We start from the raw sequence: 27425 nt of genomic DNA, 5'->3' as shown, positions 1-27425 counted from the left end.
GGACTGTTGCCCCCATATTTGGTCATTGATGGTGGTATTTTGAGTGTGGTAACTTCAGGGGACCTGTCTGGCTCCAGGCACCATTCCACCATGTAAGAGATATTTAAGGGGATTGAGGCTAAGGAAATACCCCCCGTGAGAGTGGACAGGGACCTAGTGCAGACCCAGCAGCGGGTCTCATTAAATCGCATACCCATGAGCCATTTTGAGGAAGGTGTTGGCCTGCACATCACAGTGGGTTATGAAATGTGCTGCCCCTTGGGCCTGTTTACCAGCAAGCCACAGTGTGATGGTCAGACAGATCAGATGGTGATGGCTGCCGCGAGTAGCTGGATTCATCCTGTGTTCGGAATGGTGCCTTCCTCTGTGTGGTCCCTGTTCAGAGGTTGTGGAGCCCTCTTGCAGCGGGTGGTATGTGTCCATTCGGGCCATCCTTCCGGTTTCACAGCAGTCCGGGTTGTCATCAGGATCAGGTACAGACCTTTCCACCGAGGGGAGAGAGAATCTTTTTCTAGTGATTTGATCGTGACATAGTCCCCAGGTCAGAACAGATGAATGGGCAATGATTGGGGTGTGGGCAATGCAGCCCTGACCTGTTTGTGTGAGCACTAATGCTCCTGCTAAGGGCCTGGACATACTCTAGTGGGGCCTCTTGTGTCAGAAGCAGGGCTGTGTCTGTGGTGAGTGTCAGGGGTCTGGTGGCAGTGGGCATAGGCTGCCCCATAAGTACTTGAAAAGGGGTGAGCACAGCTGTTCAGTTTGGCTGCGTATGTGTAGCATAGAGGGCAAGTGGCAAGGCGTCTGACCAGGTCAGTCCTGTTTTCTGGGTGGTTTTAGTCAGTGTGGTCTTCAGGATGCCATTCATCCACTCGACCATGCCTGACAACGGGTTGGTTGGGAATGGGGTGTCGCTGTGGTATCCCTAGTGTCTCGCGAATGCTGGTCACAAGCTAAGCCGTGAGTGAGTCCCCCTCTCCGTCTCTATGCTATACGGAACTCCAGATCTGGGGATGACATCCTTTAGGAGGCATTTTACTACCATACATGCATCATCCTTTCTTATGGGAAATGCTTCGACCCATTTGGAGAACATGTCTCTGATGACCAGGATGTACTTGTAACCCTGTTTTGGGGGCATGTGTGTGAAGTCAATCTGTAAGAGGCTGAAAGACCCCTCAGGAACTGGCGGGTACTTGGCAACTGGCTTCCCTGCATTGTTCTGCATGCAGATGAGGCACTGTGACAGCAGGACTTGGGCAGCGGCAGTGAATCCTGGTGCATACACACTGTAACGCAGTCCTGGTATCATGCCCCTCTTGCCTGTATGGCCAATGATGTGGGCTGTTGGGGCCCGTGTGTGGAGGTGGGCACTTGGGCAAATGATGCGGCCATCAGGGCGTATTAGCAGGTTGAGGGAAGGAGATTGTGTGGCCCCAGTGCAGGCCCAACTGTCCTTTTCCTGCTGTGGAGCAGTTTCTTGGGTAGCTTGCACAGCCTCCATGGGGTCAGGGAACACTGGGGCCTGCGCTATTCTGGGAGCCTGCAGGATGTAGATGGCGGGGTGCATGCAACTTCCGGGCTGCTGTGTCAGCTGAGGCATTCCCGAGGGTGACCGGGTCAGTGGCAGAGGCATGGGCACGGCATTTGATAATTGCTAGGGCTGAGGGTAACAGGGCTGCTTCCAGGAGATCAGAAATTAGCGTAGCGTGTTGTAGTGGCCTCCCTGCTGACGTGATGAAGCCTCTCTGTTTCCAGAATGTGCCAAAATCGTGGATGACTCCGGCATATCTGGAGTCAGGATAAATGTTTGCTGTGTGTCCTTTAGCAATGACACCAGCCCTAGTGAGTGCAAACAGCTCTGCAGCTTGTGCAGATGTGCCATTTGGCAGTGCAGCTGACTCTAGAACTATGAAAGGAGTGCAGAGGGCACATCCTGCCAGTGTGCAGTGGTCTGAGGGCCTGAAGGATGATCCATATGTATAGAATATGAGGTCAGAGTTGTCTAGAGGTGTTTCAGAGAGGTCAGGGCATGGGGCAACGACCTGCTGGACAAGGTCTAAACAGTTGTGTTCATCCGTAATAGTGGTCAGAGTGAGTGGGAGCAGGGTGGTGGGGTTCAGGGCAGGGGTACGTTGCAGGGACAGGATGGCTTTGGATAGTAAAGCAACCTCATATCCAATTCTCTGGGTGGCAGTGAAATGTTGCTGCTGGAAATGGAGTAACCTAGTTACAATGATGCTAATCGGAAAACAGTTATCAGAGGAATGTCCTAATTCTCTACACAAAGCAACATTCTGACAGTATCGATGGATCAGGAGCTTCCATTCCTCTTCGCAGGTAGGTGCTAATGTCTCCTCTGAAGCAGTGAGGTGCTTCCATTGTCCTGTCCTGGCAGCAATGCTCTTGCTGGTGCCTCTCTGTCTGACCTGTCTTTTGTGTGGTTTTGGTATTGCTGGGTTGTGAAACTGCCCTCAGGGCTTTGGGATAGATGTGGTACTCTGTCATTGTTAGTGGGTGCTTGAGGTGTACAGGTATTCCCTTGTCTGCAAGTGCGGTCTAGTTTCGCTTGTCAGCCTGCTTGGTCCCTGCTAAGATATTCTGGGTGTTTTGGTACAGTTTGGCCAATTTTGGTTTTGTGGGCCTATTGTGGGTCGCCAGGGTGGCAGATCTTTTCCCACATACAATTACCAGGAATACTTGGAATCCTGAGAAGGATTCAAGTGAATCCTAGAGAGATGTTGCATCCCTTGGACTATTCCCAGAAAGTGAATGAACTATCAAGACTCCAGTTAATTGGTAATTTTTATTTGTTTAAAAATGTGAATACTTAATGAAGAGTTCTTCCAGTTAATCATTGGGTATTCAAATTTCTCTTCAGAATTAAAGATCATAACAAAACTGGGTGTCATTGTGGAATGTTGAATCTGTTGTATGTGCTTGGTAAAATTTGGATGAACAATATTTCAAAGTGAATTTTATCATGTTAAGTACTAAGACTTTCTGGAGAGGAAAGATTTGCCCTTGTGTGTTTTGCAACACTTGAGGTCAGTTCAATAGAATACGCAGACAAGTTGATGCTAGAGTTGAGAGCTGTGGCAAAATATCAGAAATAATGCAGGCAGTAGCACGGCAATTAGGGTTAGAAAGTTAGCTAAAAGAATTATAAAAACAGGTTGGAAAGTTTCATCAGCTTTTCTGAAAAAAGTTAACAAAATGAGTCTGGGGATTCAGTAACGGAGGATAAAGAGATGGCACATGAATTCAAAAGAGTTTGAATCTGACTTCACTAGAGAGGATACAAATAACACCCTGGAACTAGTTGTAAATCAAGAATTGAAAGGGAGGGAGGAACTGAAGAAAATTACAATCACCAAGGAATTAGTACTGAGTAAACTGTTGGAACTACGAGCTGATAAGTCCTGGGTATTTGAAGGAATTCATCCTAGACTCTTAAAGAGAAATTAGCGAGTGAAATAAGACCATAAGACATAGGAGTGGAAGGAAGGCCATTCGGCCCATCGAGTCCACTCCGCCATTCAATCATGGCTGATGGGCGTTTCAACTCTACTTACCCGCATTCTCCCCGTAACAGTTAATGTATTGGTTTTAATTTTCCAAACCTCATTAGTTTCAGGGATGGTTTCTTTAGATTGGAAAAATCCTTTCTTCAAAAAGGGAGACAGAACAGGAAACTGCAGACCATTTAACTTAACATATGTAATGGGGAAAATGTTCAAAGCTATTATCAAAGATATTATGATAGGGCACTTGTATGAGTTCGAGGTAATCAGGCAGCGTGAATTTGTTTTTGTCAATGGGAAATAATGTTGTAATAATATTTTGAAGAACGGCCTCTCCGCACTGCGACTGAGCTGATGAATCTCCAGTGCCCACAGGGAATGGAATCCCTTCCCTCAGTCCCCACATTTCCACAACTTCTCCGCAGTTCTGGTGTCCTTTTGGCTCTGTGTTTCCGATGAACAATTGAAAGTGTGATCACACTCAGGAAACGTGTACAGTCACTCCCTCCTGCGAATAGTGTAATGTTTCTTCAGTCTGTGTAACTGGTTAAAGCGCTGCCCACAGTCAGCTCACGGGGAGACTCTCTCAACAAGGGTAAAGGACATACAAAGGTTGAGCAGCGAGACAAAATGCAAAAGCAATAAAATGTCGAACCACGGGGAAAACATATTGTGGCTCGACCCCTTTTTTTTCTATTGGCATTTGGACACTTAAAATCTGTCAGTAACACCAGCATCCCGATAGAGCATACAGCGCATGTTTGCCGGTGTCAGCAACGCCATGCGAATGCTCGCCGGGTGTCAGCAAAATACTGGGTATGAACATCGCAGTTCGCACAAAAAGGCGCGCGATCTTCTTTTGATTGACCAATAGGAAGTACAGGAGGACCGGAAGGAGTCTAGTCCTCCTGCCAATCAGAGCCACCCCATTGTCTGAATGCGGAAGTTGGACCCTGAGTTTCTGAAGCTGCTGCTACTGTTTCTTTGAATGAAGATTGAGCTTCACCCCAGACTGCAATCTCCTTCCTCTGTCCAACATCTGTAAGTACGGCACTCTGTTTTCTCACCACCTTTTCCATTTCTTTATTTTCATTCAGGGCTTCAGTTGTTGACTTGCAGCAACTGAAAGGAACGGGAGTGAATTGGGGTGGACAGACTCTGGAAACGTTGCTCCACGTCTGTGTCGCAATTGGCAAAATAGACAGGCAGGAGGCTGGAAGAACAAGCCAGGTAGCATCAGGAGGTGGAGAAGTCGACGTTTCAGGGGTAACCCTTCTTAAGGATTGGGGATGGGTGCAGATAAAGAGTGTCCTTGGGGCAGGGTGGTGAATTGGGGATAGGTGAAAGGTCTGACCTGGTTGGTGAATGGGAGGAATAAATCTGGTTCGTGACAGTGATGAGTGGAAATGAGGGGGAGGAGCTGAGAAGGGAGTCATGGGGGGGGGGGGAATGGGAAGTGAGGTTATTTGAGACTGGAGAACTCAATGTTGAGTCCTCTAGGCTATAGGCTGCCCAGGCGGAAGATGAGGTGTTGTTCCTCCAATTTACTATTTGGTTCATTGTGGTAATGGAGAAAGCCTAAGATAGTCTTTTCAGAAAGGGAGTGGGAAGGGGAATTAAAGTGGGCAGTGACTGTGGACCCGCCTGCGACGTTCAGCAAACCGTTCCCAAGTTTATGCTCAGTCTCCCCAATGTAGAGAAGACCACAATTGGAAAACATGAGAAAAAGAGTACAACAATATGAAGTTGTGAAAAAGAGCAGAAAGGAAGTGTATTATTTAAATGGTGATATGCTGAGATGTGGAGAAAGTGAGATCTGCAGATATTGGTGATTAGAGTCAGTAAGTGTGGCGCTGGAAAAGCACAGCAGGTCAGACAGCATCTGAGGGGCAGGACAGTCGATGTTTCAGGCACAAGGGAATAAGGAATGATATGTGGATATAGAAAGGGGGTTCAGTGTCTTTCTACACCAGTCACTGCCAGTTGTTAGACAGGTGCAGCAAGCTATCAGCAAAGCAAGTGGTATATTAACAAGAGGAATTGTGTTCAGAATTGTGGATGCCTTCCTGCAGTTAGGGGGTCATTGAATATATTCAAGGCTGAGTTCATCTGAGTTTTGAGCAACAATGAAGTGGATGTTTATGGGAGAAAGCAAGAAAATGTTTTTCAGACAAGTACAGAACAGTTACAGAGTCATACAGCAAAGAAACAGACCATTCAGTCCAACTAGTCCACGTTGAATATATTCACAAACTAATCTAGTCCCACCTGCCAGTGTTTGGCCCATATCCCTCCGAAACTTTCCTATTCATGTAATTAACCAAATGTCTTTTGAAAGTAACATCACTTCCTCTGGACATTCACTCCACACATGAACTACTGTATTTTAAAAAAAAGCTGCCTCAAGTCTTTTCAAAACCTCTCTCCTCTCTCCTTTCAAATTTGCTGCCAAATTCTGAAACCCCCACCTGAGGGAAATGACACCTGCCATTCACCTCATGTATACTTCTCATGATTTTATAAACCTCTATAAGGTCACTTCTCAACCTCCTGTGCTCCAGTGAATAAAGTCACAGCCTTTCCATCGAGATGTAGGAAGATTCATATCCAGTTATGGTCTGTTCAATGCTGGTTCAGGCTCCAAAGACCAAATGACCAACTCCTGCTCCCAATTCTCACGCTCTGTGTCCAAAGTTAAAAATCAAAAACACAGGATTATGGTCCAACAGGTTTATTTGGAAGCACTAGCTTTCAGACTGCTGCTCCTTCATCGGGTGGTTGTTAAGAATAAGATTGTAAGACACTGAATTTATAGCAAAAGTTTACAGTGGGGTGTAACTGAAATTATATATTGAAAAAGACCTGGGTTATTTGTGAAGTCTCTCCTCTTTTAGAATAACCATGTTGGTTTCAGTTCTTTCATATGTAAATAGCAAAACCTTTTTAAAAGTTACATTCCCAATTGGTGTCATGTTGTCCCAGATAACGTATTGAAGGTGTGAGTTTCCCTGTTTGAGGCTGTCTGTATCACAACGGTTAGACTGATTCTAATCTTAAAAAATGGATTAACAGAATCTTACTTGGATTCATGCAGTTTGTGTCCAGGACAGCAAGAGACCATCAGATATAGCAACAGCAATTAGGCCATTCAGCCCATTGGGTTTGCTCATACCATTCAATCGTGGCTGTTAAGTTTCTTATCCACGTTCTCCTGCTTTTTCTCCGTAACCCTCGATCCCCTTGATACTCAAGAACCTATCAATCTCAGTCTTAAATATCCTCAGTGACCTGGCCTCCACAGCCTTCTGTGGCAGTTAATTCCTTAGAGTCATTACTCTCTGGCTGAAGATGTTTCTCCTTATCACCAATGTAAAGGGTCTTCCCTTTACTCTAAGACTGTGCCTCGAGCCCTAGTCTCTCCTCCCAATGGAAAGATCTTCCCAACATCCACTCTGTCCACGCCGTTCAGTATTCTGTATGTTTCAATTAGATCTCCCCTGAGTGTGGGCCTGTTAAACAGCATGAACCAGACCCTTCAGGATGAGATACAGCAGGAATGAGGTTCTACAAAGTGAGAAGGGAGGGAGAGTGTGTGGGATGGAGATTTTCAGCTTTGAGAGAATAAGAGAGGAAGCAGAATTCACTATAAATTAGAATTGATCGGATGGTCCAACAGGCCAAGGAATGGCAGATGGAGTTTAATTTAGAGAAATGTGAGGTTTTGCATTTTGGTCAAGCAATCCAGGCAGGACTGGCACAGTGAAGGGGAGTGTTGCAGAACAAAGAGACCTTGGCGTGCAGGTTCATAGCTCCTTGAAAGTGGAGTCGCAGGTAGACAGGATAGTGGTGGTGGTGTTTGGTATGCTTTCCTTTATTGGTCAGCGTATTGAGCATAGGCATTGGGAGATCATGTTGTGGCTGTACATTGGTAAGGCGACTTTTGGAATAGTGCGTCCAGTGCTGGTCTCCCTGCTTTCGGAAAGAACTTGTGAAACTTTGAGAGGGGTCGGAAAAGATTTGCGAGGATGTTGCTAGACTTGGAGGGTTTGAAGTACCCTGGAGAATCGGAGGCTGAGGGGCAGCCATATAGAGGTTTATAACTGGCATGGATAGGGTGAATATCCAAGGTCTTTTCCCCAAGGTAGGAGAGTCCAAAACTAGAGGGCATATGTTTGAGGTGAGAGGGAATGATTTAAAAGGGCCCTGAGGGGCAACTTTTTCATGCAGAGGGTTGTGCACATATGGAACGAGCTGCCAGAGGAAGTGGTGAGGCTGGTACAATTATCTTTAAAATGCATCTGGCTGGGTACATGAATAGGAATGGTTTAGAACCGTAAGAGCCATATGCTGGCAAATGGGACTAGATTAATTTCGGATATCTGTTTGGCACAGACAGTTTGACCAAAGGGTCTGTTTCCGTGCTGTATGACTAATTGTCTTCGGTGAAAGCAGAAGTGTGGTTGTGAAGACTGGACTTTCAGAGCAACTTTCAAAGTTTTTTTGCCCTTACTGGGAGCAGAAGAAGTTACAATGAAATATTTGATTTGTGAGAGAGCAACTGAGTGAGCGTGGACATTTGGGATTTTGGTGGAAAGTGGGAATTCATTGCACTGTGGGGATCAAGCCCTCCTTATCCAGTCATTTCAGCTGGTGGATGAGACTCGGCAGTTCATGCAGGCAGTCAATCCAGATAATATTTTATAAATTCATGCTTTGGAAATAGAAACAGTCTGACTCAAGACTGAGATACAGGCAAACTCTGACCTCATACCTTTAATGCATTGTCTGAGCTGAGATGCCACCTTTTGTTGTAAAGCCTTGTGTTATCTTGAGAGGGTGCCTGACAGGAAGTTCTGGGATTTACATATTAATGATACCTGAAATCCATTCTAAAAGATGAAAGACTTAACAATCCGGATTTTTTCAATATATCATTTCAGTGGCAGGCCACAAATGTCTTTCCATAAATTCTGTGCCTTATGGTCTTATTCTCCACAACCACCTGATGATGGAGCAGTGCTCCGAACGCTGGTCCTTCCAAATAAACCTGTTGGACTATAACCCGGGTTTGTGCGATTTTTAACTTTGCCCAGGTTAGGGTGGATTGATCATGCTAAATTATGCATAGCGCCCAGGGATGTGCAGGTGAGGGTAGATTGGCCGTGTTAAAGTACCCATCGTGCCCAAGGAGGTGCAGATTTGTGTGGGTTAGCCATGCTAACTTATACATAGTGTCCAGGGATGTGCAAGGTAGGGTGGATTGGCCAAGGGATATGGGCCAAGTGCTGGCAAATGGGACTAAATTGATTTACAATATCTGGTCAGCATAGACGAATTGGACCAAAAGGTTTGTTACTGTGCGGTATATCTTAATGACTCTGGCTTTCTACTAAGGTTTGCCACGTCTCTTCTGTTCAGTTTCTCTCTGGTGTCTGTGTTAATACCTTGATGTGTCTGGTTATTCCTCAAGCTGCATTCCCGATTCATCCTGAATTGACACATTTTGTTTTGCTTCCCAAAATCAGACCTCCTCACTCTCAGTAGTATCCCAATGTTGTGAAAGATGTTAACTTTCAGGTGGAGTTATCCAATATGTAAGTCTTGACGTTTTTGCTGTTCTGATCCTGAATCAGCACCTTCAGGAGAATTACTTGGAGCGGAGTGAGAACAGAGGGGGAGAGAGAGAGAGAAGGATGTTGCTTTCAATTTTGTGGAATAACAAAAGAAAAGAATGCTCCATAGCTTGTTCTGAATTTCTACCCTGCATTGACAGTGATGACTTTTGTAATCTGTTTTTCCAGAGTATTTGAAGATCCGAAGACAGAAGTTTCAAAATGAACAGATGAAGGCCTTATGCCCGAAATGTTGACTCTCCTGCTCCTTGGATGCTGCCTGACCTGCTGTGCTTTTCCAGCGCCGCACTGTTCAACACTGACTCTCCCCCATCTGCGGTCCTCACTTTCACGTCAATATCTGACAGTCACTCAATCGACTGGGACAGCCACGATTTTTTATTACAATTCTGTGAGAAGGAGCAAAGCTTGTTTGTTCCTATTTCAGTACATTTTCATTATCAGTGGGACTGGATGAGAGATCCTACTGTTGCTGCGCACGGAGTGTGGAGCCTGAAACTGTTATACGGCCTGGAAAGAGGGGCAGTACATGCGTTTACTTGTGGCTGAAGCTTCGGACATGGAGAAACCGTGGAAGTGTGGTAACTGTGGGAAAGGCTTCCGTACTCCGTCTGACCTGGAGATTCATCGGCGCATCCACACCGGGGAGAGGCCGTTCTCCTGTCCCAAGTGCGGGAAGGGCTTTACCCAGGTCTCTGGCCTGCTGAGGCACCAGCGGATCCACACGGGGGAGAGGCCTTTCAGCTGTCCCGAGTGTGGGAAGGCCTTCAGTGATTCATCCTCCCTACTGACCCACCGGCGAGTCCATACGGGAAAGAGGCCGTTCAGCTGTCCCGAGTGTGGGAAGGCCTTCAGCCGTTCCTCCAATTTGCTGGCCCACCAGCAGGTCCACACAGGGGAGAGGCCCTTCTGCTGTCCTGATTGCGGGAAGGCCTTCAGCTATTCCTCCTCCCTGCTGACCCACCGGCGAGTCCATACGGGGGAGAGGCCCTTCAGCTGCACTGAGTGTGGGAAGGCTTTCACCCGGCTCCTCCCACCTCCTGAGCCACCAGCGACTTCACGTGCCATTGCAGGGGGACTGACAAAGCGACTGCCGAGTGCCGTTATCGACTGGACTATTAACCCAGTTCTGGGATCTGTTGGGTTTGAATACCACCGCGGCAGATGGCGGAATTGGAATACGGTCAATTGGAATAACGATGAAACCATTTTTTGTGTGGGGGGGGGGGGAGAGAAAACCCCAATCTGATTCACGCCCTTTTTAGGGAAGGAAACTGCAGTTGTGGGAAAGGATTAACTCAGTCGTCCCAGCTGCATCCTTTATCTGGTCTGGCCTACACGTGACTCCAGACCCACAGCAGTCTGTTTCACTCCACACTGCCCCCGTTCCCGGCCCCACGGGTTAAGGCTGTACCAAGGATCCAATTACAAAGGGACAACTCTGTGCTGACCCATAGTAAAGAAAGTGAGGTGGGGGGGGCGGGGGGGGGGGGGTGCGGGGGAGTGTGTGCGCTTTGACCTTGAGCTGTTTAAAAAACCACTACTTTCTCTACATCTTTTTGCTGGGGGAGGGATCTGAAGCTGTAACAAAGTTGGGTCACAATAAAGATTACCTGAACTTACTGCCGGGCTCAGACTCTCATTGAAAGCTTTGAGCTCCAGATGGTTTTTTGTTTTAAAGCTGCTCATTTCTTCCAGCCTCCTGCACCAAGTTTCTAATGTTGTGTATCAGATGGAGCAGTGAATGAGTAGCTAGTATCATTAGAAATTGTAAATGTTTAAGGAGTACAGGTACTGCATCGTTTCATCAACATTGTAAAGGTTACTGGCTGCACTGGGAGGTGTGGGCTGTGTTCACTCAACTCTTATCTTTAAAATTGAGAATAGCTAAAATGATATATTCAGAAACATCATTGAAGTCTAAACCCATTTCAATTTTTTAAAAGAGCTGCTGAAATCTTTCTGAAACTTGCACTGGAATATGTGCAGTTAGGCCACAGCTCAGGACAGGCTGTAAGGGGTGAATGACCTATTCCTCATCTTGTGAAATTGGTTTCCAACTATGTAGACATAGTTATAGAGTTGTAGAGCTGGAAACAAACCCTTCAGTCCATACCTTAAATGATTCTAGTGATCCATTTGCCAGCATTTGGCCTATGTTCATCTGTACCCTTCCTATTCATATCCCCATCCAGATGCCTTTTAAATGTTGTAATTGTACAAGTCTCCACCACTTCTGGCAGTTCATTCCATACACACACCACCCTCTGCGTGAAAATGTTGCCCCTCAGGTCCCTTTCCCCACCTTCAACCTATGCCCCTTTAGTACTTGACCTTGGGGAAAGACCTTGGGTATTCACCCTATCCATGCCCCTTACAAATGTCTATAATTTTAAGGAGGAGAGAATGAGGACTGCAGATGCTAGACATCATTTTCCACCCCACCCCACTTTATCCCAGTCCCATGCCTTCAACTCAGCACGCCATCTTGACCTGTCCGTCAACTTTTCAATCTATCAGCTCCACCCACTTCTCCAACCTATCCATCGCCAAACCTGATGCCTGGAGGAGGAACACCTCATCCTCTGCCTTGCGACCCTGCAACCACACAGGACAAATGTGGATTTCGACAGTTTCCTCACCTCCCCCACTTTATCCCAGTCCCAAGCCTCCAATTTGGTGCTGCCCCTTCTGACCTGTCCATCATTTTTTCCTATCTATCTGCACCATAACCCCCTCCGAACTATCATCTTGCCACCCCCCCCCCCAACTCCCACCTCTCACAAACACACACACACACACACACACACACCTACCTTCATCTACCTATGGCATTCTCAGCTACCTTCTCCCCCAACCCCACCCTCTTCCCATTTATCTCTAAGCAGCCCCGACCCACAAGCCTCGTTCCTGATGAAGGGCTTATGCCCAAAACGTCAATTCTCCTGCTCCTTGGCTGCTGCCTGACCTGCTATGGTTTTCCAGCACCACACTCTCGGCATAATTTTAAGGTAATTGGCGGAAGGTTTCAGAGAGATGTCAGAGTAGGTTCTCTACTCGGATAGTGGTGGCTGTGTGAAATGCACTGTCAACACTGGGAGTGGAGTCAGATACATTAGGGACATTTAATCGACTCTTGGATAGGTACATGAAAGTTAGTACAATAAATGGTATGTAGGTCAGTCTGATCTTAGAGTAGGATAAAGGGCCGGTACTGCATCGAGTGCCGAAGGGCCTGTACTGTGCTATATACCTAAGTAGAGTCAAAAATGTTGTTTTATCAGCAGTACAGTCAGATCCGAGCAAACAAGGACATGCAGGTCATACTGCGCTTAGACAGAGTGAGGCGTACAGGGTTACAGCTGCACAGGAGGTGCGCAGAAGCAAGGTCAACATTAAATTTCAAATTGGAGAGCTCCATTCAGCAGTCTAATAATTGCAGGGAAGAAGCTATTCTTGAACCTGTTGGTACATGTGTTCAAGCTTCTGTATCTTCTGCCTGACAGAAGATGGTGCAGGAGATCATTCCCGGGGTGGGAGGGGTCTTTGAGGTTGGTAGCCTTTCCACGACAACGAGAAGTGTAGATGGATTACATGAGTGGGAGGTTGGCTTCCGTGATGGACTGTGCTGTGCACACCACCTTCTGTAATTTCTTCCGGTCCTGGGCAGAGCAGTTGCCGTAGCAGGGTGTAATGCACCCAGATTCAAAGCTTTCTGTGGTGCATCTGTAAATGTTGGTGAGTGTCATTGTGGACATGCCGAATTTCTTGAGCATCCTGAGGAAGAAAAGGCGTTGTTGTGCCTTCTTGACCGTTGCATGGGTACGTTTAGATATTTAGCCACTCCTTTCTCACTATTACTAACTCCTTTACTTGATGCAGTCACAGTCAGTTTCATACCTTGTGCTAAATATTATGAAGGGCAAAGGTAGTGTACATACATAATATGAAATCTTTAAACTTGAATTCATTTTAAAGAGCAGAACAACGTATTTATGGTAAAAATGGGTAAACTTAACAGGTTTTATGAAGGGTGAGAGTGGGAAGTATGTGAAGGTGCATGTTAAAACAGGACAGAGTCTGCATGGCTTTGACAACAGGAGGTCATGTCTGACAAATCTATTAGGATTCTTTGTGCAGGTAATGAGTAAGTTAGACAAAGGCAGAGCCAGTGGACGTGAGCGATTTGGATTTCCAGAAGGCCTTTGACAAGGTGCCGTGCAGGAGGCTGCTAAGTAAGATAAGTGTCCCTGGAGGAGTGGCAAGTTACTGGCACGGATAGAGGATTGGCTGACTGGCAGAAGGCAGAGAGTTGGCATAAAGGGGTCTTTGGAGTTCCAAAGGGGGTCCATGCTGAGAATGCTTGGACAGGCCAGGAGAATGGTCAGAGAAGGGGCAGATGGAATACAATGTGGTAAAGTGTGAGGTTATGCACTTTGGTGGGAAGACCAGAAACAGAGACTGTTTTCAAAATGGGAAAGGCTTCGGAAATGTGAAACAGAAAGGGATTGGGGAATCCCAGCTCAGGGGGAGGATTGTACCATTCATTCGGGGTGGTGTGGAAAGGATCGTCCCATTGAGACTTTGGAGAATTGTACCTTTAATGGCTGTGGGGGAGTAAAGGATTATACCATTCAGAGGGGGACGATTGCATCATTCGAAGGTGGAGGGGTGTGGAGGAGGAAAAGGGGAGGGGAGGATTGTACCATTCACATCACGGGGTGTGGATTATACCATTCACAGAGAGAATTATTTATTTTTATTTTTCAGAATTTCCAGGATACAGGACATATGCCAATTTTCCCCACCAGAAATCGACTGAAACTGGGTGCACTAAAAAATTCCAGCAGGAAGATTATCAGTAAAAAGGTCTCGTTTCGGTCAAAGCAGTTATAGACTTAGAGTCACACCGCACAGAAACAGACACTTCAGTTCAACTCATCCATGCCGACCAGATGTTCCAATCTGGCCCAGTCCCAAGTTCCAGCATTTGCTCCATATTCCTCCAAATCCGAACTATTCATCTAGACACCTTTTTAAATGTTGTAATTGTACCCACCTCCACCACTACCTCTGGCTGCTCATTCCATACACGCTCTACCTTCTGCGTGAAAACGTTGCCCCTCAGTTCCTTTTTAAATCTTTCCCCCTCTCATCTTAAACTTATACCTTCTAGTTTTGGACTCCTCCATTTCGGGGGGTAAAAGACCTTGGCTATTCGCCCTATCCGTGATTTTCATGATTTTATAAACCTCTCAGGTCACCCCTCAGCCGCCTCCGCTCCAGGGAGAACAGCCTCAGCCAAGTCAACTTCTCCCTATAGCTCAAATCCTCCAACCCTGGCAACATCCTTGTAAATCTTTTCTGAACCCTTTCAAGTTTCACAACATCCTTCCAAGAGGAAGGATGCCGGAATTGTACACTTATTCCAAAAGGGTCCTAAACATTCTCCTGTACAGCCACACCATAACCTCTCAAATCCTCTGCTCAATACTCTGACCAACAAAGGAAAGTATACCAAACACCACCTTCACTATCCTATCTACCTGCAACTCCACTTTCAAGAAACTGTGAACCTGCTCTCCAAAGTCTCTTTGTTCAACAACACTCCCTAGAACCTTCCCATTAAGTGTAGATGTGCTGCTCTGATTTGTTTTTCCAAAATGCAGCACCTCGCATTCATCTAAATTAAACTCCATCTGCCACTCTTCAGCCCATTGGCACATCTGAACAAGATCCCATTGTAATCTGAGGTAACCTTCCTCTTGTTCACTACACCTCCAATTTTGGTGTCATCAGCAAACCTACTAACTATACATCTATGTTCACATCCAAGTCATTTGCATAAAAAAATACAGAAAGGAGTGGACCCAGCACCGATCCTTGTGGCACTCCAGTGGTCATAAGCCTCCAGTCTGAAAAACAACTCTCCTCCACCACCTTCTACCTTTGAGCCAGTTCTGTATACAAAGGGCTAGTTCTCTCTGTATTCCATAAGATCTAAACTTGCGAACCAGTCTCCCTTGGGGAACCTTGTCAAACACCTTACTGAAGTACGTATAGATCATGTCCATTGCTCTGCCCTCATCAATCTTCTTTGTTACTTCTTCAAAGCACTCAATCAAGTTTTTGAGACATGATTTCCCATGCACAAAGCCATGCCGACGATCCCTAATCAGTCCTTCCCTTTCCAAATATGTATAAACCCTATCTCTCAGGTTTCACTCCGACAACCTGCCCACCACCGATGTCAGGTTCTCTGGCTTTTCCTTATCACCTTTCTTAAATAGTGGTACCACGTTAACCAACCTCCAGTTTTCTGGCACCTCTCATGTGACTATCAATGATACAAATATTTCAGCAAGGGGCCCAACAATCACTTCCCGTAGCCTCCCACAGAGTTCTCTGGTACACCTGATCAGGTCCTGGAGATTTATCCACCTTCGTGTTTCAAGACATCCAGCACCACCACCTCTGTAATATGGACATTTTTAAAGATGTTATAATCTATTTCCCTACACTCTATATTTTTCATGTCCTTCTCCAGAATAAACATTGATGCAAAATACTTGTTTAGTATCTCCCCCATCTCGTGTAGTTCCACACATTGGCTGCCTTGCTCATCTTTGATGTGCCCTATTCTCTCCCCAGTGACCCTTTTGTCCTTAATGTATTTGTAAAAACACTTTGGATTGTCCTTAACCCTATTTGTCAAAGTTATCTCATGTCCAGTTTTTGCCCTCCTGGTTTCCCTTTTAAGTATACTCCTACTACCTTTATACTCTAAGGATTCACTCAATCTATCCTGTCTATACCTGACATATGCTTCCTTCTTTTTCTGAACCAAACAATCAATTTCTCCAGTCATCCAACATTCCCTACACCTACCAGACATTCCTTTCACCCGAACAGGAATATACTGTCTCTGGAATCACGTTATCTCATGTCTGAAGGTTTCCCATTTTCCAGCTGTCTCTTTACCTGCAAACATCTGCCCCCAAACAGCTTTTGAAAGTTCTTGCCTATTACTGTCAAAATGAGACATTCTCCAATTTAGAATTTCAACTTTTAGATCTGGTCTATTCTTTTTCATCACTATTTTAAAATTAAGAGAATTATGGTTGCTGGCCCCAAAGTGCACCCCCACTGACACCTCAGTCAGCTGCCCTGCCTTATTTCCCAAGAGTAGGTCAAGTTTTGCATCTTCTCCATAGATATATCCACATGCTAAGTCAGAAATCTTTCTTGAACACGCTCAATAAATTCCTCTCCATCTAAACCCTTAAACCTATGGCAGTCCTGGTCTATGGTTGGAAAGTTAAATCCCCTACCATAACCATATAAGGGGAAATGAGTTTAAAACTGGGCACAATCCTCCAGGTGCAGTTTCAGCAATGCTATGTTTGGTTGCAGCAACACTTCCTTCCCTTTATGTTCTATTCCTTTAGCGATAAAAGCGAATGCTGCATTCACTTTCTTACTTATCTACTGTACCTGCATGCTAGTTTTCTGTGACTCATTAATGAGGATACCCAGATCCCTCTGTACCAGGTCACCCCAAACCCTCTTTTCGATAATAGGTTGCCTTGCTGGTTTTGTTTTTGATCAAAATGCATGACCTCACACTTATCCACCTTAAACTCCATCTGCCACATTTTGGCCAACTCTCCTAACCTATCCAGATCCATTTGTAAGGTTCATATATCCTCATTGTAATCTACCATCACGCCTATTTATGTGTCATCCACAAATTTGGCAAATGAGCCTTTTATACGTGTATCCAAGTCACTAATGTAGATTGTAAATAGCTGGGGTCCAAGGACCCAACCCTGTGGCACCTGACCAGTGACATCTTGCCATCCAGAAAAAAAAGCCATCAATTCGGACTGTCTATCTTCTGCCCATCAGACAGCCACCTATCCAAGCTGATAAATCAGCCCATATCGCATAACCTTGCGAGTTAACGCTTTCTGTGGCACTTTAGCAAATGCCTTCTGAAAAGCCAGATATATTACATCTACAGGACCCCTATTATCCACTTGTTACATCTATGAAGAACTTAGTCAAATCTGATTTGCCCATCATAAAACCATGCTGACTCTGATGGATAGAGTTTTGACTTTTCAAACGTCCTGATATTGCTTCCTTGATAATTGACCCTAACACCTTCCCAACAACAGATGTTAAACTAACTGGTCTGCAATTTCCCACATATTGCCTGCCTCCCTTTCTGAATACAGGCATTACATTAGCATTTTTCCAATCCACTGGAACCATAAGATCCTAAGATATAGGAGCAGAAACTAAGCCATTCAATCATGGAAGAAACGTTTCTCAAATCCATTCTCCCGCTTTCTTTGATCACCTTGACAATCAAGAACCTACCTATCTCTGTATTAAATAAACTCAATGAATCTTTCTCATGTCCAGGGAATTTTGGAATATTGTAACTAATGAATCCACAATCTCCACTGCCACTTCCTTTAGTATCGAGGATGTAGGCCATCAGGCCCAGGGGATTTGTTTGCCCTCAATCCTAATAGTGTACCTATCAACGTTGATTGTTTAAATTCTACCTTTTCTATAGCGTTTGACTTGCTCGTTCCAATACGAATGATCCTGCTGTCCTCTAACGTGAAAACTGAGGAAAAGTATTGATTTAGCAGCTCTGTCATTTCAGTGTTCATCTTATTAACTCACCTGTTTCACCTTCCAAGGTGCCAACATTTACTTTAGCGACTCTGTTCCCTTTGGCAGACCAACAGAAGCTTTTGATAATCTATGCTATGTTTCTTTCGTAATTTACCTTACCTATTTCTATTCATCTTTGAAAATCCCTTTGTTTGTGTCTGGAAGTTTCCCGATGTTTCAGCTTTCCAAAGGTCTGGAGTAACATTCCTGAACAGGCTGGGGGCGGGGAAAACCAACCCCCATTGTCCCCTATTGGTTGGAGGGCGCCCCCCAGCCACGCCCCCTCAGTTGGTGACGACTTTGTGGACCACGCCCCCTATGTGTTGGCGCATGTGCAGTGTCGGTCCCGCGGCCGGACAGAGGCAGTGTTACTGAGTGTGGGAGAGGAATGGCGCCGGTGGCTGAAGGAACAAGAACAGGACCCGCTGGGAAAACTGAGCAGGTCCGGCAGCTCGTGTCGGGAGGAATGTGAGGAGGTGTTTCGGGTCCGGGGATTCTCCTTCAGAACAGGACCAGGCTTCAGGAACATCCCGGGGAGGTCGCCAGGCCCGAGCGCCAAGACCTGGCTCCTGCCCCCGGGGAGAGGAGACGGTGAGACAGGGTAGGATTGGGACCCGAGGGAGGAGGGAGACTGGGGAGTTTATAAACTCCTAGGGGGAGGCCTGAGGCCGCGAATAAAAGCCCCACAGGCTCAGTGTTTACTTCACCGGCGAAGAAGCTCTCGGGTTGCCCGGGCAACCGGCCGCCAGCTTTGTGAGGGTCAGGCGCCTGTTGTCTTGGGACGGGGTTGTTGGATTGTTGTATAATATTGAGCTCCTCTGTACTTTTAATCTTGAATATTTTTAAAATGTACACTGGCTTCAATTTCTGAATTCTAAGTACAGAAGCAAAATATAAACATCTCCTTACATGTATCCCAACATGTGCATAGGAGCTAAGACTGCCTCAAGATTTACTGAGGTGCTGAATCAATAGCTCTTTCCCTTTTGATTAATGAAGGTGGTGCCCAGCAGACTCCTGCACACAGCCTGTTCTGTCAGCCTTTATGGGAGAGATATGATAGCAAAACCCGTGAAGCCAAGTAATTTGAAGTCACACTTTGGTGCTTTAATCCCCTCAAATTCAGCATTACGTCAAGGCTGCAGGTGTACCATACTCCCTCGGACAGCCAGGATGGATAACAAAGAGGAGAGCTGAGGTGTTATCCTCGTCAAGCCTGTAACTTCTGCAAAAAACACCATCAAGTTAGTTAAATACAATGTCCCCTTCAGCAATCCCACGCTGACTCTTCCTCATCCACCTTTCTCCATGTGACTACTAATTTTGACCAGAATAACTATTTCTGCTTTTCCATCAAATTTAAACTGGCTGCCCTCTAATTGCTGAGTATATCTTTACAACCTTTCTTAAACAAGGCTAAAGTGTTTGCAGTTTTCCAGTCACTTCCTCCAATTCCATGGAAGACTGTTGAATTATGTCGAATGCTCCCACAATTTCTGTCGTCCCTTTCTTCAAGATCCTTGGATACATTTCATCAAGTCCCAGTGCCTTGTCAACTTCTAAGTGCCAACAGCTTATCGAAGACTTCTTTCATATTAATTTTGAACTTATACAGTGACAAAGTCACCTTGTTGGTTGCCCCGTAAGAATTAGTTAGAGCGGAGTGAGAACAGAGGGGGAGAGAGTGGGATGGTGTTTTCAATTTTGTGAAATAAGAAAAGAATATTCTGCAGAAAGTAGAATTGCTTGTTCTGAATTTCTACCCTGCACTGACAGTGATGAATTTTATAATTTCTTTTTGCAGCGTATTTGAAGATCTGAAGACAGAAGTTTCAAAATGAACAGGTATAAGCGTTATGCCGGAAACATTGACTCTCCTGCACCTCGGATGCTGCCTGACCTGCTGTGCTTTTCCAGTGCTGCGCTTTTTGACTCTGACTCTCCAGCGACTGCAGTCCTCACTTTGACATCAATGTCTGACAGTCACCCAATTCATCAGGACCGCAACAATTTTCAACTATGATTCTGTGAGAAGGAAACAAGCTTTTTGGTTCTTGTTTGAGTACTTTTTCAGCATCAATGGGACTAGATGAGAGACCCTACTGTTGCAGCGCACTGAGCGTGGAGCGTGTAACAGCTATACGGCCTGAAAACAGGAATTCACAGTGGGGAGGGGCTGTACAAGTGTTTGCGTACAGCTGAAGCTTCAGCCATGGAGAAACCGGAAGAATCCCGCCCTGTGGAGAAACCATGGAAGTGTGGTAACTGTGGGAAATGCTTTTATGCCCCGTCTGCCCCAGAGACTTATCAGCGCAGCCACACTGGGGAGAGGCCGTTCTCCTGCCCAGTCTGGAGGAAGGCCTTCAGCAAATCCTCTGACCTGCTAAAGCACCACCAGATCCACAGAGGGGAGAGGCCATTCAGCTGCCCTGAGTGCGGCAAGGCATTCAGCAGTTCCACCACCCTGCTGACCCACAAGCGGGTCCAGGCGGGGGAGAGACCCTTCAGCTGCTCCGAGTGTAGGAAGGCCTTCAGCAATTCCTCCGACCTCCTGAAGCACCAGCGGGTCCACACAGGGGAGAGGCCATTCTCCTGCCCTGACTGCGGGCAGGTCTTCGGTGATTCCTCTGCCCTGCTGACCCACCGGCGGGTCCACACAGGGGAAAGGCCCTTCAGCTGTCCCTACTGCGGGAAGGCCTTCAGCAAATCCTCTGACCTGCTGAAGCACCAGCGGGTCCACACGGGGGAGAGGCCGTTCTCCTGCCCCGAGTGTGGGAAGGCCTTCAGCTATTCCTCTGCCTTGCTGGCCCACCGGCGGGTCCACACCGGGGAAAGGCCCTTCAGCTGCCCAGAGTGTGGGAAGGCCTTCAGCAGTTCCTCCTACAGGCTGAACCACCAACGGGTCCACACGGGTGAAAGGCCTTTCAGCTGCTTACAGTGCGGGAAAGCCTTCAGCAATTCCTCCAACCTACTGACCCACCGGCGTGTCCACACAGGGGAGAGACCCTTCAGCTGTCCAGAGTGCGGGAAGGCCTTCAACAGTTCCTTCCACCTGCTGACCCATCAGCGTGTCCACACGGGGGAGAGGCCGTTCCCCTGCACCGTGTGCGGGAAGGCTTTTAGCAATTCCTCCAACCTGCTGAACCACCAGCGGGTCCACACGGGCGAGAAGCCCTTCACCTGCTCTCAGTGTGGGAAGGGTTTCACCCGCTTCTTCAACCTGCGGAGCCACCAGCGAGTTCACGTGCCATTGCAGGAGGATTGAAGGAGCAACGGGTTGGTGGTGGTGGTGGTGTTGGGTGTGGAGAGTGTGTGCGCTTTGACCTTGAGCTGTTTTTTAAAAACTACTTTTTCTATGCCTTTTTGCTGGGGTAATCTGAAGCTGTAACAAAGTTGGTCACAGTAAAGTTTACCTGAACTTAACGTCGGGTTCAGGCTCTCATTGAAAGCTTTGAGCTCCAAATGGTTTTTGTTTTAAAGCTGCTCATTTCTTTCAGCCTCCTGCACTAAGTTTCCAATGTCATGTATCAGATGGAGTAGTGAATGAGTAGCTACTATCGTTAGAAATTGTAAATTTTTCAGGAGTGCAGGTACTGCACCATTTCATCAGCATTGTAAAGTTTACTGGCAGCAGTAAAGGGTGTAGGCCGTGTTCACTAGAAACGATGTGGAGGAGCCGGTGTTGAACTGGGGTGGGTAAAGTTAAAAAGCACCAGGTGATAGTCCAACAGGGTTTATTTGGATGCACTAGCTTCCAGAGCACTGCTCCTTCATTAGGTAGCTGTGGAGCAGGATCATAAGACACAGAATTTAAAGCAAAAGATCACAGTGTCATGCAACAGAAATGATATATTGAAAAAAACCTGGATTGCTGTTAAGTCTTTCATCTTTTAGAATGGGTTGCAGGTTTTGCTTCATTAATGTATAAATCCCAGAATATTTTTTAAGTCAGTCTCAAGATGACTTAAGGTTTTATAAAAATAGGTGACATCTCAGCTCTCAATGTATGAAAGGTGTGAAGTTTGAGTGTGTCTGTATCCGAATCTTGAATCAGAATGGTTCTATTATCAAAGTAGGAATTTATAAAATAATACATGGATTGACTACCTGCCGATTTCTGCTCAAAGCGCACATCGAATGTATCTGCAAATGCAAATTCACCACATAGACCCATGTGTATGTGTTTGCAAGTGTGCATGCTTGGTAACGTTTGTGTGATGGAGTATAAGCCTCTGAGAAGGCGTGTGTGGGGTGTGTTTGTATGTGTGTGTCTGAGAGACCATGTGGATGTAAGAGAGAGTGTGAGTGTACAATGAAGTGGAGTCAAAATACGTACAACACAGATGGCCTCCTTCTTCAAGGACCGCAATTTCCCCCCCGACGTGGTCGACGGTGCCCTCCACCGCATCTCCTCCACTTCCCGCTCCTCCGCCCTTGAGCCCCGCCCCTCCAACCGCCACCAGGACAGAACCCCACTGGTCCTCACCTACCACCCCACCAATCTCCATGTACAGCGCATCATCCGCCGTCACTTCCGCCACCTCCAAACAGACCCCAGCACCAAGGATATATTTCCCTCCCCTCCCCTATCAGCTTTCCGTAGAGACCACTCCCTCCGCGACTCCCTTGTCAGATCCACACCCCCCACCGACCCAACCTCCACTCCCGGCACCTTCCCTTGCAACCGCAGGAGGTGCAACACTTGCGCCCACACCTCCCCCCTCACCTCTCTCCAAGGCCCCAAAGGAAACTTCCATATCCGCCACAGATTCACCTGCATCTCCACCCACATCATCTACTGCATCTGCTGCAGCCAGTGTGGCCTCCTCTATATTGTGCCTACTTGCGGAGCGATTCAGAGAGCACCTCTGGGCCACCCGGACGAACCAACCCAACCAACCTGTAGCACAGCATTTCAACTCCCCCTCCCACTCCACCGAGGATATGCAGGTCATTGGACTCATCCACCGCCAAACCACAACAACCCGACGGTCGGAGGAGGAGCGTCTTATCTTCCGACTGGGAACCCTCCAACCGCAGGGGATGAACTTGGACTTCACCAGTTTCTTCATCCCCCCTCCCCCCACATTGTCTCAGCCGGATCCCTCCAGCCCGGCACTGCCTTCCTGACCTGCAGTCTTCTTCTTGACCTCTCCGCCTCCATCCTACTCCGACCTATCACCCTCACCTTGACCTCTTTCCACCTATCACATTTCCAACACCCCTCCTCCAAGTCCCTCCTCCCTACCTTTTATCTTCTCCTGCTGAACACTCTCTGCTCATTCCTGAAGAAGGGCCTGTGCCCGAAACGTCGAATCTCCTGTTCCCTGGATGCTGCCTGACCTGCTGTGCTGTTCCAGCAATAAAGTTTCAACAATGAAGTGGAGTCACCCAAGGTCCCTGTTGAGACCATCCTCGTGGGTTCCGAACTTGGCTATCAGCCTCTGCTTGGCCACTAAAAACAATTGAGCAGTTACACAACATGCATTGGAGAGTACTGGGTGGGACTTATCTTTTGCTTTGCAGAAGGTGGGAGGCTCTGGATGAGAGCAAACACATGCTGGAAGACCTTCGGCTCAGAGTTGGAGCTGGAAGCCAGGCTGCATACACATCAGGGGAAAACTTAACCAGCTTTTTATTCCGGGTAATGGTCATTCATCTCCAGACAGAGCCTTCTCATTGGGTCAGTGGACAGGATCAGGTGGGTATGAGTGTGAATCACGCAGGTAAAGAGGATCTGAGAGAGGGCTGCAGGGGGGAGGAGCTAACTGGCTGGGTGGTGGGAGGAAGAACAAAGTTGGGGGGGGGGGAAGAAGGTGGTGGTAAGGGACAATAGTGACAGAGATCGTCTCTGTTCTCTGCAGTTGGCAGCAGGATTCAGGAACCAATATGCTCAGGGCTGGAGAAGTGGGAAAGGGAGGCTGCAGTGGGTGTGGTCCAACACTGTCAGGAGACGACAGCCAGTCAGAAACTACAAAGACAAAGCAGAACCCAAAAGCTATGGGCAGCACAGTGACTCTGTGGCTAGTGCTGCTGCCTCTCATTGCCAGGGACCTGGGTTTGATTCCAGCCTCTGGGGACTGTCTGTGTGGACTTTGTGCATGGTTTACCTCTGGGTGCTGCGGTTTCTACCCACAGTCCAACAATCTGCAGTTTAGGGAAATAAGCCAGGGGGAGCTGCAGAGCCATATGGTAGGTGAGTTGGTCTGGTGGGAAGCTGTTTGGAAGTTTGGTGTGAATTAGATGGGCCAAATAGCCTGCAGGGATTATATGATTCTGCTGCCATGACCACATGTATATTGAGAAGTGACTGCTGTGGTCCTGGGAAAGGTGGGATTTGTAGTGTCGCTGCCCGCTGTCCATTCTCTCCCTGTCCCCCCAACCCCTCTCCATTTTCTCTCTCTCAACCCCCAGCCATTCTCTTTCCCTTTTTCCCCCAGCACCTGTTATTTCTTGTGCCTCAAGACTTCTTTGATTGCTGTATCATGACTTTCTAAGAAAAGAGAGAGAATGGATGTTGATGAGTCTATATGAGAGATCGGGGTGTATGAGAAATGGCTGATCTTAAAAATGAAGAACAGCTAAAATTATATATTCAGAAACATCATTAAAGCATCTTCAATTTTATTAAAAAGCTGCAGGCACCTTTCTGAACCTGTATTGAAATATGCGCAGTTAGGCCACAGTTGAGTACAGGCTGTTATGGGTGAATGGCATATTCCTAGTCTTGTGATATAGGTTCCAACTATGTAGAACAAGAGTCACAGAGTCAGCAACGGACCGCTTATGCTCTTCGGTGTCAGCAAAAATCTGCGCATACTCCTAGATTTCCGCACAAACGGTTTGCGACCTTCTTTTGATGGTCCAATAGAGAGCCCTGGAGGACCGGAAAGAGACTGGACCTCCTGCCATTCAGAGCTCCCCATTCTCTGAATGCGGAAGTTGGACAATGAGCTTTGGAAGCTGCGAATCTCTCCCTGAATGATGGTTGAGCTTCACCCCAGACTGCAACTTCATTCCTCTGTCCAACATCTGTGAGGTACAGCACTCTTTTTTCCGTTTCTGGTTTTGCATTCTGGGCTTCAATTGTTGACTTACAGCAAGTGAAAGGAAAGGGAGTGAATCCAGGGAGGGGACGGACTACGGAAACGTTGGTCCAGGTCGGTTCTCAGTTGGCAAACACATGGCAATTGCATTACCACAATGTGGTAATATAGCCTTTACTGTGGAATAAAAAGCAGAAAGGAGTTGCATTGTTAAAAGTGACACATTGGGATGTGAAGGAAGTGAGGACTGCAGATGCTAGAGGTTAAGAGTCAAAGTGTGGCGCTGGAAAAGCACAGCAGGTCAGACAGTATCCGAGGAACAGGAGAGTTAACATTTCCAACATGAGCCCTTCATCAGGAATGATGTGTGGATGTACAAAGGGCCTTCTACAGGCCGCCGCCTTACGGAACGTTTCAGAGAACACCTCTGGGACACCCGGACCAACCAACCCAACCACCCTGTGACTCAACACTTCAACTCCCCCTCCCACTCCACCAAGGACATGCAGGTCCTTGGCCTCCTCCATCGCCAAACCATTGCAACACGACAGCTGGAGGAAGAGCGCCTCATCTTCCGCCTAGGAACCCTCCAACCACGAGGGATGAATTCAGATTTCTCCAGTTTCCTCATTTCCCCTCCCCCCACCTTGTCTCAGTCCCAACACTCGAACTCAGCACCACCTTCCTAACCTGCAATCTTCTTCCTGACCTCTCCACCCCCACCCCCACTCCGGCCTATCACCCTCACCTTAACCTCCTTCCACCTCTCGCATTTCCAATGCCCCTCCTCCAAGTCCCTCCTCCATACCTTTTATCTTAGCCTGCTTGGCACACTCTCCTCATTCCTGAAGAAGGGCTCATGCCCGAAACGGCGATTCTCCTGTTCCTTGGATGCTACCTGACCTGCTGCGCTTTTCCAGCAACACATTTTCAGCTCAGCGTCCTTCTACACTAGTCAATGCCAATTGTCAGACAGGTGAAACAAGCAATCAGCAAGGCAAGTGATATATTAGCAAGAGGAATTGAGTTCAGAATTGAGGATGTCTTCCTGCAGTTGTGAAGGGTCATTGAATATATTCAAGGCTGAATTCATCTGATTGGTGGATGGTGATGGGGAAAGTTTAAAAAAAAGTTTTTAAGACCAGTACAGAATAGTTACAAAGTAATACAGAACAGAAACAGACCCTTCAGTCCAACTAGTCCATGCTGACTATATTCACAAACTAATCTAGTCCCATCTAGTTTGAACTATATCCCTCCAAACTTTTCCTATTAATGTACTTATCTAAATGTCTTAAATGTTGACAGTTCCTGCATCCACCATTTCCTCAGGACATTGAAAGAGTGATTCCACACGTAAACCAAAAGAAAAAGGTGCTCTTCATGTCTTTTTTTTTAAATCTTTCTCCTCTCACCTTAAAAATGTACTCCCTAATCTTGAAACCCCCACCCGAAGGAAACAGCATCTGCCACGCACCTCAACAATATCCCTTCTTGACTTTATAAACCAAGGTCACCTCTCAACCTCTTGTGCTGCAGTGAAAAGTGTCCCAGCATATCCACCTCGATGTAGGTATATTCATATCTGTTCAATGCTGGTGCAGGCCCGAAAGACCAAATGGCCTACTCCTGCTCCCAATTCTCACCCTCATGAGTCTAAGGACAGCAAGAGACCATAAAACATTGGAGCACAAAATTAGGCTATTCAGCCCATCAGCCTATTCAGCCCATTCAATCGTGGCTGATACGTTTCTCAATCCCATTCTCCCGCTTTCTCCCCGTAACTCTCGATCCCCTTGATACTCAAGAGCCTATCTATCTCAGTCTTAAATATCCTCAGCGACCTGGCCTGCACAGCCTTCTGTGGCAATGAATTCAATAGATTCGACACTCTCTGGTTGAAAGGTTCCTCCTTATCTCGGTTCTAAAAGGTCTTCCCTTTACTCAAAGGCTGTGCCCTCGGTTTCTAGTCTCTTCTGTCAGTGGAAACATCTTCCCAACATCCACTCTGCCCAGGCCGTTCAGTGTTCGGCATGTTTCAATTAGATCTCCCCTGTGTGGGGGCCTGTGTTATGGACTAAACATTCTTAAGCAGGCAGCCCCACACCATAACTTTGCAATTTGTTTCAGTAAGTGTACAGTAAAAATTACCTGGAGTAAGTTAGCTTGGTTGATTACTAGATTTTAAAACAGACAATTATTCACAAAATTACACAATTAAAACACAAAGATCAGAATAAAGAACCCCTACAGAACTCAGCCTATCCAACTAGACTTAATTATGCTGTTCGAATATATACAACAGTCCCAATAAGCAAACTCAATTTGAAAACCAGTATAAATAGAACACATACTTACAGATTGAAGTTGAGAGGCAGAAAAGAGAGACAGAGTTTCCACACAGCTCCCTGTTGAACTTCCAACCAGTTCGAGAGCTGACTACACCCCTTTTTTATACAGGTCACTTCTAAAATATGACCACGTTGGCCTGAAATCTCATCAGTTTACATATAAACAAAAGGCCTCTTAAAATC

At 46.7% G+C, this 27425-nt stretch overlaps 2 protein-coding genes across 5 annotated transcripts in view; one reads left to right on the top strand and one right to left on the bottom strand.

Annotated features, from left to right (window-relative positions):
• Nucleotides 1–27425, bottom strand: part of LOC148143726 (uncharacterized) — a 437486-nt gene that overhangs the window by 188926 nt on the left and 221135 nt on the right. The gene's annotated exons all lie outside the window — the stretch shown is intronic.
• Nucleotides 4374–21293, top strand: LOC148143733 (uncharacterized). 4 transcript variants are annotated; one of them, XM_087974471.1, is made up of 3 exons: nucleotides 4374–4562; nucleotides 9323–10180; nucleotides 20300–21293. In XM_087974471.1, exons 2-3 carry the CDS (start codon nucleotides 9684–9686, stop codon nucleotides 21108–21110), a joined length of 1308 nt encoding a protein of 435 aa, XP_087830597.1. In that variant the 5' UTR covers nucleotides 4374–4562; nucleotides 9323–9683; the 3' UTR covers nucleotides 21111–21293. The 4 variants fall into 4 exon arrangements, with proteins under 4 accessions (XP_087830597.1, XP_087830596.1, XP_087830593.1 ...); XM_087974470.1 differs by lacking the exons at nucleotides 4374–4562; nucleotides 9323–10180 and adding an exon at nucleotides 18274–18313 and having other exon boundaries at nucleotides 19650–21293; XM_087974467.1 differs by lacking the exons at nucleotides 4374–4562; nucleotides 9323–10180 and adding an exon at nucleotides 18315–18436 and having other exon boundaries at nucleotides 19650–21293.

The sequence above is a fragment of the Chiloscyllium plagiosum genome, unplaced genomic scaffold (assembly GCF_037043375.1).
Source record: "Chiloscyllium plagiosum isolate Xiang-an unplaced genomic scaffold, Cpla_swu_hap1 HiC_scaffold_27, whole genome shotgun sequence".
Lineage (NCBI taxonomy): Eukaryota > Metazoa > Chordata > Chondrichthyes > Orectolobiformes > Hemiscylliidae > Chiloscyllium > Chiloscyllium plagiosum.
Note: the sequence above shows the minus strand (reverse complement) of the source record. Positions and strands in the feature narration are given on the sequence as shown.